Source organism: Colius striatus, chromosome 10 (assembly GCF_028858725.1).
Source record: "Colius striatus isolate bColStr4 chromosome 10, bColStr4.1.hap1, whole genome shotgun sequence".
Lineage (NCBI taxonomy): Eukaryota > Metazoa > Chordata > Aves > Coliiformes > Coliidae > Colius > Colius striatus.
The window spans coordinates 1,132,486-1,143,183 of record NC_084768.1 but is presented as its reverse complement, the minus strand read 5'-3'; the positions used below and the strand labels follow the sequence as shown (position 1 = coordinate 1,143,183).

General features: G+C 48.7%; 1 protein-coding gene across 1 annotated transcript in view; it reads left to right on the top strand.

Moving 5' to 3' along the window:
• The first annotated feature begins 5,972 nt into the window (after positions 1 to 5,972).
• Positions 5,973 to 10,698, top strand: part of LOC133626255 (E3 ubiquitin-protein ligase RNF128-like) — a 7,283-nt gene continuing 2,557 nt past the window's right edge. Inside the window, exons 1-5 of the mRNA XM_062003889.1 lie at positions 5,973 to 6,378; positions 6,997 to 7,244; positions 7,908 to 7,979; positions 8,579 to 8,661; positions 9,899 to 9,995. Of these exons, the coding sequence (XP_061859873.1) occupies positions 5,973 to 6,378; positions 6,997 to 7,244; positions 7,908 to 7,979; positions 8,579 to 8,661; positions 9,899 to 9,995 (906 nt within the window). The remainder of the gene's footprint in view (positions 6,379 to 6,996; positions 7,245 to 7,907; positions 7,980 to 8,578; positions 8,662 to 9,898; positions 9,996 to 10,698) is intronic.

Here is a 10,698-nt window from a genome sequence, read left to right as displayed (position 1 = left end):
TCAATTTGAATGTGCTTATGTATAATATACATAGAAAGAAGTGTGGTTTTAGATGTCAGTTACAATGAAAGTAAATAAAAGTCAGTGTTGAGTCTGCAATATTTTGGGTGGCTTTTTTCAATGGTGCACTGTTGAGGTGAGGGAGCACTGGAACTGGCTGCTCAGATGGGCTGTGGATTCTCCTTCTCTGGAGACATTCAGACCCATCTGGATGAGTTCCTGTGTGACCTACACTAGGTGGTCCTGCTCTGGCAGGGGGTTGGACTGGATGATCTTTCGAGGCCCAGCCCTTGAGATTCTGTGACTCTGTGATGAAGTTGCTAATGGGCTGAAGCTGAAGTTTTGTGCTAACTTAAATATTGTTTTCAACAGGTATAAACCATGACGTAGCAATAGATGTTGCGTTTCTTCCACTGTTTTGCCCTGAAGATCCCCACTTATTTCAACTGGAAGACATTCAAAATGATACGTTGTTGTCTTGCATGAGTTGCATCTCTGCCTGTCAGCACCAGGCCACCAGCCATGGAGGGCTTCGCCACACCTTTCCACTTTCAAGTGAGACTGGCTTTCATTGGCCTTACTTATTGATCATTTCATGTTCTGTCCTTCAATGCAAGAGTTAATCCTCTGTGGAAATCTCTGGTTTAGGTCAGAAATTGTTCACCTCTTCAAGGAAAGACCCATGAATTCTGTGTGACCACTTTCAGTAGAGATACAATACTGAACTTTCGAGGCAGTTTTTATCGGAGCTGTTCTCACACTCTGAAGATAGTATTTTAATATCCAAACCACAGACTCCTAAGTGACCAGTTCTTGATGCAAAATGTTCCTGACATAGCAGATGGTATGACTGCCTGAGCACTTGGCTTGGTCTGCTTTGAAAGAGCTCTACTGAGCAACTGTCAGTCAGTCAATCCATTTCACTGACGTCGCTCTGAAGGCACACTGCAATGCCTATAAACTGAAGTATTTACCTGCTATTCAGCTATTTTCTTTCCGATTACACATCTAATTACTAGCACCTCATGCCAGATATGGTGAATGCTGTTCATGTGCATCATCCTGCCAAGTGCTGTATGAGCATTGCGTTTATATAGACAAACCTGATTTTACTGAAGTAACATCTTTACTTTTCCTTGAATAACACTATGAAATCGAAGGATCAGTAGTGATTAAGTAATGCATATTTCAGCTTTTCTGGATCTAAGTCCTGACACTGTTGTTTCTAGTGATTGAATTTACTAAGAAAATTCTACCAAAAAACCCCCATAAAATCCCAGCAGGCCAGTATTTAGTAGCTAGAGTGAGGGTTTTCAGTGAAAGAAGGCTGGCCATAGACACGTTACTGCACGGAAAACAATGTCAGGTCATTATACCTTTGCACTGTATGGACAGTAAAACACCTTTTCTTAACTTGTAGGTGAACTTGTCAAAGCGGTGACGGATCTGGACGGCAAACATGTTGTGTGCATCTTGGACATCTGTCACTTGGGTGATGATACGGTGGAAGTCTTTCTGAGCAAAATCTACCAGACAGTGGAACCTGGTGTGTCAGATCCAGTGTAATTTAATAACTTATTTTTTCAAATTTCTGTTGAAGGATGGGAGGGAGGTGAAATGTCTGTAGTTTGAGTACACCCTCGACGCACTGCTCTGTTCTAGAGCTGACGGGCACAAACATCGGGTTATGATTCTCAGAGCAGTTGTAAGGATCGCCCAGGTAACTGAAAAGGACGATTGTTGCCTTGAGTTGTTGTCAGTCGTGAAATGGATGACAATGATGGTCACTTGTGTGGAAGGACAAACAGGCAGTACAGTAAGCTTGTCTTTTGGTAGGATACCAAGGAGTATGATTGTCATCCCTCTTTCTCTGCCTGCGCACGTACGCACACAGGAGCGGATGTATCAGGGTGAGAACTGAGAAGAGAGACAGGCTTTCCCAATATGAAAGGCAACGTTTGCAAAAGGATTCACTGGCTGGAATATAAATGTAGGCTGGAAATTAGAGTAACCTTGAGTCTCAGAGCTGATATGTTCCATAGTGACCTTCTGGTGGGAGGTACTAGGGGCAGCCTAGCTCTCTTTTGACTCAAAGCTTACTATGTTTGTGAAAGGGATTTAATGCCATGGTGCCTTTAGTACCAGGGGCTGGACTTAGCGATCCAAGAAGTCACTTTCAGTTCTTTTTACCTGAGCAAGGTCAACTGCAGTGCTTTTGTAAGTGTGCTTTTGTGAGTGTAGCACCCAAAGGTTCTTCATGTATTTATTAATTAAATATTTTGTAGAAGAAACTTTGGTAGTGGAACTTGCTTCTGGCTTTGCAAGAGAAAAACTCTGCTGCTTAGCGTGGCCGGATGCACAGTCTGACACACAACTAGGGGATTTTGTGTTGATCACCTCTGTCCTCTTCAGTAACAGTTGCGTTCTGAGCGCACAAAGGAGCCCAGCAGCTGTGGGAAGCTGCTGCTACACAGGAGCCAGAGACTACGATTTGGACAACTTCTTGTCTGTATGCTAAGTAGCAGCTGGTTCCTCTGAGTTCTTTACCAAGTCCCACTTTTTCCTCCCATGTTGAACAGCCTCAGATCATTTGTGCAACTGGACCCTTAGGAAGTTATTCTCAAGCGGGAGCTAAGACGCGTTGCTGTTTGACAGCTTGTCTGTGAAAGAAGCTGCTCTCAGGTCAATTCTTTGAGAAGGAAAGATTGCATTATGGAAGTTTGCCAATTCAGTTGTAGCTTTATTGACCAAAGCCCACAGAGTTAATTCATAGGAACAGATTTCTCCTTTTGTGGAAAACTACGAGGCACGTTTTAGCAGCCTGTTTGTAACCGAGTGTCTGTTTCAGCTAGTAAGTCGCTTGTCTGCTCTGAGGCCAGTGGACTTTGTCTTCAGGTACTTAAAGTCTGTACCCTAACTTGAGGTAATTGAAGGAGAAACTATAAGTATGTTAATTTTAGTACAAGTTTGTAGGCAACTTCAGATAAAAAGTAAAAGCCTTAACATTCTGAAGACATTGATACTATTATTCTGTCTCTCTAGTGTGGTTTACAATTTTAAAATGTGTTAATGCAAAAGTGGATCTTGACGTGCACAGGGGCTGAGAATTAAATGTGACTGTACTGGACGTTCCTCTTTAGTGTGACCACACAGAGTTGGTGCTAGAGCAATGTATGTCAGCCCGTGGCCCTCAGCCTCTCGTAGCCTTGCACAGATGGGAAATGAAAACGTCCCCTCCTGAGAAAAGCACAGTGCTGCTTGGAAGATGGTTCTGCTCTGAGTTTGCTGTTCATGGCTATGTGACGATTAGAGGCCATTGTTCTGGAGTGAGAGAGATTTGCACCAGCACTTCATGTACCAAACTGAGCCGTGCTGACCGTGTCAGCGAGTAGTTTATCTTTAGATATACTTCTGGTCGAAGTCTAATTTTAGGGACACCATTCTTTACAGAAGTAATTTTGAAGTCCTCCTCTTTGTAGGACAGGAGTGATGTGGCTGTCACAGAGGTGCTCTGCTCAGTTGCTCTGGCCACTCCATCCATCCCACGCAAAGGCTGTTGCTGCATTGCACCGCATGCTACACTTTAAACACGTAGCATTAATCACTTCATCCTCCACGTTAGGGCTTCCTAACTCTAAAAGAAATGCCAGAATGGTGTGAGAGATGTGTAATACACACCTGAGGCTTTAAAGTATTTAATGGTATTTTACAAAAGTGTTGTTTGACATTTTTATGGCAAAAGCCGGGAAGGAAAGAGATTTCTTTACTCTTGCAGAATGAAGTGCCAGTGTTAGAAGCACGGGCACTGTGTATAGCTAGAGAATATTCAGCTCTTCTGGTAGAGTTGGAATTCCAACACTCAGGGTCATTTCATAGAGGCCCTTGCCCTCTCCCTGTAAATTATGCTGAACTTAATATGCCAACTTCAGTTGCTGAAGTGTTGCACTGTTCATCCCAGGCTGCACCACTATGCCTGTCTCCCTCTTCCCTGCCAGCCCAGCACAGGATAAAGATCCTATCTGCAAAGAAACTACTCACTGGTTTATATCACTTGGTGTCTGTTGACACCAGTATGAAACCAAAGTATTTTTGGTGTCTGAGTCTGTCCAAACATGTTGATTTTGCCATGTTAACGGAACCTTGCAAGATGTCATAGGAATCCTCTTTCTTGTTGCAGTGTATTGCCCCTGCTGAGGGAAGAAATACCGTCAGAGCACATTCCCTAACTGTACAACTCATACCCAACCAAAGAACTGAACTCTCAGAGCTTACATTGGTACATTTCTTGTGGTTCCAGCACTCATTTCAAAGAAAACAAGAGGAAGATACACTGTGTGTAGCTAATGGTACTTCAGAGTGTATAAAACTTAAGTCATTGATCTGAGAGGTAAGAACCATTTTTATTTCATGTGATGTAAAACCAGAGTAACACTGCAACCTGAGGAATATAAATAACGGGATTAATCTCTGTCAGTGTCTTGCATTACTTCTCTCCATTATCTTTTCACTTCTGAAAGCCATCTCCATTTTCCAAGAATCTGAGGGGAGATCTTCTCAACACTTAGAAATAAATACCCAAAGGGCAGGTGTTGAGAGGATGGGGCCAGTCATTTTTCTGCAGTGCCCAGGGACAGGAGAAGGGGTAATGGGCACAAGCTGGAACACAGGAAGTGCCACTGGAACATGAGGGAGGCACATGTAAGCACAAGCTGCCCAGGGAGGGTGTGGAGTCTCCTCTGGAGGTTTCCAAACCCACCTGGGTACGTTTCTGTGCACCTCAACTGAGGTGAGCCTGCTTTAGCAGAGAGTTGGACTGAATGATCTCTAGAGGTTCCTTGCAACCCTGACCATTCTGTGACTGTAATAAAAAGCTTCTGTGACTGACAGGGCCTCCATGTAAATGCACGCTTGTGATGGGGTTCTGTGCAGCCACTTATTGCTTCGGGCGGCTGCAGGGCTGCTCCCTTAAAACAGTTCTGGAAACTGTCCTGGCACTGAGGGGGCCTCTCCTCCAGCCCAGTCTGGCCAGTCAGGCGCCTCTGCCAGCACTGTTGAAGAAGGAAAATCTTCAGCCAAAGAGGAGATGTCGGAGTGGGACAAGATGGAGACGACCATATGGATCCCACAGACAGAGACGGAGGGACGACAAGCACCAGGCCAGACACCCCTCTGCAACCCGCAGTGAGAGCGCAGCTGTGCCCCTGCAACCCGTGGAGGGCAACGGCAGGACTGAGAGCCACCAGCAGCTCCAGGTGAGTGTGCCTACACGGGCAGAGACTGTGTGAGGAGGGGCCACGGCACAGGCTGTGCTGGAAAGCCCAGAGGCACACACAGGGGACAGGAGCTGCAGTCCTTGGGATGAACACACACAGAGCGGCCTGTGCAGGGCTGCCAGGGGGGTGAGGGACAGCGTGGATGACTGAAAGAATCTGTCAGGAGCAATGTGGGGAATGACTTGGTTATGTCAGTCTGCAACATGGGGAGTTTTGGAAGATTTCCTTCCTTACTCCCCTCACTCTTCTCCTTTTGAACAAGGTCATTTGCACCACAGATGGCTTTGAGAAGTGAGAACCCCGAGCTTCCACAGCCAAATGAAAGATGGCCTGGGCCTCTGGAGTGACCTTCAGGTTGAAACAGGGCTGGAGGAGGCTGGAGCCATGTCTGGTGGAGCATCATCCAAGCTGGAGTTTGAGCAGTACCGGGAGAGAGGAGGGGCAGAACTGTGCTTTGTGGAGAAGGAGCAGAAGGTTGTGAAGGGGCCAAAGGCTGACGCGTCACAATGGGAGGGCAGGTCACTCGAATCCCAGGCCCGGCTCCAGAGCAACTCAGTGACACTTGGAGGTCTCAGTGGCACAGGGTCAAGTGCCTCTTGGAACTGCCGTTCCAAACTCCTCGGCAGGTTGTGGGCTAACCACCCACTGCCAGACAAAAAGACTTCCAGGCCGCTACATTTGTGCTTATAGCAACCAGCAATGGAGAAAGCAGCAAGCTTCCATTTCTTCTGCCTTCTGCTGGTTGCCAGCACTTTATTTGAGACCACAGAAGCATTTGTCTTCAGTGCCTCTCTAGAGCTGGTCTATTTTAACAGCACCAGCAAGACCAGTGTCACCCAGCAGTGCAACTGTGGCGTCTATGGCTCAGGATCTCCTCGCCGTAGTGCCTTGGGGATCGTGGCCATTCCTGCCTCCGGCAGCCTTCAAGCCTGCGCCCCAGACACCCAGTTCAGCGCCAGCCACCGGCCCTGGATCGCGCTGATCCCAAGCGGCAGCTGCAGCTTTGCTGACAAAATCCGGGTGGCAGCCAGACGGGGAGCGGCGGCCGTTGTGATCTACAACGCGCAGGGCAAAGGCAACGACGTCTTCCCCATGAAGCATCTCGGTGAGTATCGCTATGTGGGGTGCTCAGACCTCAGCCTTGCTCTGAGGTTCGGCCCAGGGCTGCCCTGGCAGGCTGTGAGGAAGGAGGAGTCTGTGGATGATCTCTGGCTTTGGTTGCTCAGTGTCTGGGGAAGTACTGAACGTTAAGGAGCAGCAGCAGAGCAGGGAGAGAGGCAGAGCTGGTGCAGGAAGCGTCCCTAAGCCAACAGCTGCGTGCCCGGCACCCCTAAGATCCTGCACATTCCACAGTCCCTACTGACCTCACTCCGGACAGGATTGATCATCACTTTAATGCAGTTCAAAGGCACACGAAAATGGAAATGGTCCATGTGCTGGGTCTGAAATGATGAGCACGTGTGTCCTCTAAGGGAGTGAGGAGTGCTCTGGAGAGAAGACCTTCTGAACATGGTTCCCATCTGCACCTCCAAGGGAATCAGCCAGAGCTGTGAGCTCCACAAGCCCATGGAGATGACACAGTCCATGAGCTCAAGTTGAATCTGCAAATGCTCGTTAGAGACTTTCCAGTCTGTCCTGTAGCACTTGAACTGGGACATGTATAAGACAAGGGCTTTTAAACAACACCTTGGAACTGAGCAGAGATTCCTCTTCTCCTTTGCAGGTGGTGAAAACATCGTTGCCATTATGATTGGCAACCTGACAGGGACAGAGATCTTACACCACATCGAGAGCGGCCTGAGAGTGACCATGGCTATAAAAGCAGAGAAAACACATCATCTCTCGATGCTCCAATACACCCTCATCATCATCATTGTGGTTTTTCTCATAATAGAAGTGTCAGCCCTGTACAACTACATTCGTTATTACTTTCAGAGACGCAGGATTGCAACGGCCCTGTCTGACAGTCAGGTGAGTTTGTGTGCCCTTCCTTGTTACACCCCTGACTTTGTATCTTGAGGGCAAAATACTGGTGGAGGCAGGAGCTTGAGCAGGAATTGCACACGTCAGGAATGTACAGCTATGCCACGGGTTTCTTTAAAAAGCTGAGCGTCTCTTGAGAGCCAGTCAAGCTGTCTCGCAGTCCCAGCGAAGGCCTACGTTTGGTGGCACATCTGCTTAGCTCTGAGTTAAAAGAGAGAAGCTTTTTCCTCATGAGCCAGCTAGCTAAACTGTTGACAACCTGCTAGTTCTTCTCTGAATGTGTATTTTCTTCTTACTGCATGGTGGGGCCTGTGTGCAAGAAGGTGGACAAACAAGGCAGGTGTGGAAGGTGGCTCACTGCCTTCCAGTCAGCACAGAACTGTCAAGTTCACTTCCTCAGGGTATTAACCCTCCTTAACAGTCCAGATGGCCAGTGATGTTGTCTGTGGCCTTGTTGATGTGTCATCCTGAGTCAAGAACCACACCAGTACGTCCCAAAACTCGGTTTCACATGGCCGTGCTTACTCTGCTCATTTGATAACATCTGGGTTCTAAACTTGGTCCCTGCTGGCAGCAGGCACTTGGGAAGGATTCCTAAGCACTCCTAGGGAGGTGAAGGACTGTGTTAACCTGGACTGCTTTCTATTACAGCAACAGCTGCGGGCCATGACTAAGTTGGCCATAGAACATTTCGAGCTGCGCACCATGAAGCAAGGGGACAAGGTAGGCCTGAGCCCATCAGCACCCAGGCGTTACAGCCCACTCTGCACAGAACCCCCAGCGTTGTCCTTAGCACTGGTGCAGGATGTGCAAGTCTCTCTGAGCCTGTCCCTGTCTGCTGCAGAGATGGTTTCTCTGTCAGACCCCAGGCCCTTTCCTGGGGTGCAGGACTGTCCAAGTTGCACGTTCTCCTCAGCAATCCGGTTGCTTTTAGCTGCTGCTTTGGGCTCGCTGAGGTGAGGGGTCGGCATCGGCCGGCAGGGATGCTTCGAGGCAAACCAGTCTGTCTCATCAGCTTCCCTGGCGCTTCTTTTTGTGACAAAAGCTGGAGGCAGCAGTTTCTAAACCTCTCCAGAAGTGTCTCAAATAACCCAGTGCTGGTTTGCAGCTGTTCTTGCCCACCATGGGATGAAACCTTCAGTGGCTCTGCTGAAGTGTGGGCTTGGCTCGGAGTAATCCACACGGTGTGTTTCTGTGCCATTCGATACAGGAGCAGGCTCAGCTGGCTGTAGCCAGACCCCTTTGCGTGCAGTATGTGTGACCGTAGCTCAGAGGAAGCTCTCCAAGTCTGTTAATGCTGTGAATTCGTTTCACCCCTTCAGGAGCTGGGACCTGAAGGAGAAATCTGTATTGTGTGTCTTGAGCCCTTCCAGCCGAAGGAAGTCGTGCGTGTCCTGACCTGCAAGTGAGTTTCTTTCAAACTGTCCCTCAACGCAAAGTGTGGAAGTGAGCATCTTCCTGCTTGTTCCTTCTGCTGTGGGAATTTGAATCAAGCACTGTAAGAATCTGCATCTCTGTCAAGGAGAGTTTTGCAGAAGAGGAATGGTAGAAACAGACCCTTGGAGTGTGCCTTGATGGCCCGTGTTCATAACTTCCCCTGTGAGGGGGCTGACAAGTGGGGTTGGCAGTGCCTCTCCTGGGGATGCCAGGGCTTTTGAAAGGTTTCTTCCTTTGCAGGTGTCTCAGGAGGTTACCTGTAAACTGCAGGTAACTGGCCAATCGATGCCCATTTCTTGCCAGCTTACAGGTTACTAAGAGGGTTGTGCTCCTGCAAAACCTGTTCAACCATGCTGACTTGGGTAGTTTAGCAGAAAGCACTTCTTTTATGCTAAAAAAACCCGAGTCCTGCATCAAGGAAATGTCAAGTTGCACTCCAGACGTTCAACTGGTGCAGCTGGAAGGAGATACCGCTCCTGTGGGCTGAACTAGACAGTCTGGGCATCATCCTGGGGTGCAGGATGGGAGCATTGGCTGTGGTGGTCTCTGTACTTGTCTCACAGTTCTGATTACTATTGAGCAGTGCCTGTCTGCCTTGCTGTTTCTGTTCAGGCTGAGGGAACTGGTAGACAACAGGACCTGAAGGAGTCATCTTAAATCTGTGCCCTAATTCAGACCCACTGTGGCACTAAATGTCTTCACTGAAGCCCATGTTTGCACCTCTAATGGCTGAAGGATATTTGCTTTCTTGAGTCCACAGCCTGCCAAGTATCCACTTGGAATAAACAGGATAATGTGTGGCAATAGGGTTTATCTTGAGGGCTTAACTCTGTGAGATGATCTTTCGATGCAGCTTTAACAGAAAGAAGTACTACTTAATCATCTGCATCTGCAAGGCAGACGATAACCTTAAAGCTAAGGCTGAGATGTCAATATGTGCAGTAGTCAAATGATCAGCTGGCAACAGATTGTACACAGATTTAACAAATAAGAAAGCTTAAGGCTGGTGTAGCAAAGATGATAATGCTGGCTTCTCACACGTTGTATAGAGATCCTAAAAAGCATAACCCAGCTCCAAACATTTCAACTGGAATTAGGTAATCCATGCTAGAAGGAATACACTCTGTTTCTAGGTGGGCCTTCATAGCTGCTCCATCAACAGCTTTCCTGCTCTGAGCCCTAAGCTGTGGTTCCTTCTCCCCCAGGCACCTCTTCCACCAGCACTGCATTGACCCCTGGCTCCTGGAGCACGCGACATGCCCGCTGTGCAAATGGGACATCGTCAACGTGCTGCGTGTTGAGGTGAGGCCGGACCTTTCCTGGTGCAGGTGCCATTGCAGAGCGAGGCTGGTGCGGCAGCCACGGCTGGAGCTATTTCCTGCTGCTGGGCTGCAGAGCACAGGAGCCAAGCACGGGCGTTGCCGTGTCAGCGGCGAGAGGCTGCAGGACTGGTTGTCGTGTCCCCTTCAGCGAAGCCTGATGCTGCCCTGCTCTGAGCTGGGACCATCCAAAGCCTTGGGCAGAAGCCCAGCCCCAACTGATTGTAAGGCCTGGCTGAAGAGGTGCTCATCACTCTTGTGCCTGCAGCTGAGGGTGTTTCTCAAGGCTTCAGGCTGACTTTGACAGCTCCCTCTGTCCCTGCCACCAGCCTCTCTTCAGTTCCTAAGGCCCCACAGTCCTTCAAAAGGGAAAGTGTTAGTGTGGGTGTCTGAGGAATTTCTGATGTGTTGTGGCCAGTGCTGGGGGAAGATGCTGTTGCCGGGGGCTGCCAGTGCCTGGGCCCGCTCAATATGTGCCAGAGCTTGCCATGGGGAGAGAGAGATGTGCCCTGAGTGGAAGGAAGAAGCTCTTGTCCTGGTACTGGGCAGTACGAGGGAAGAGCTGGCTCAGGAAAGCAGAAGCTGCACCCGAACTTCCCGCTCTATTAGGCAGCAACAGTTTCCCCCTGAGATGCTGGAGGTTAACAGCAGAGCTTTGTTCAGCCTCTGTTTATTTCTGTGTCAAA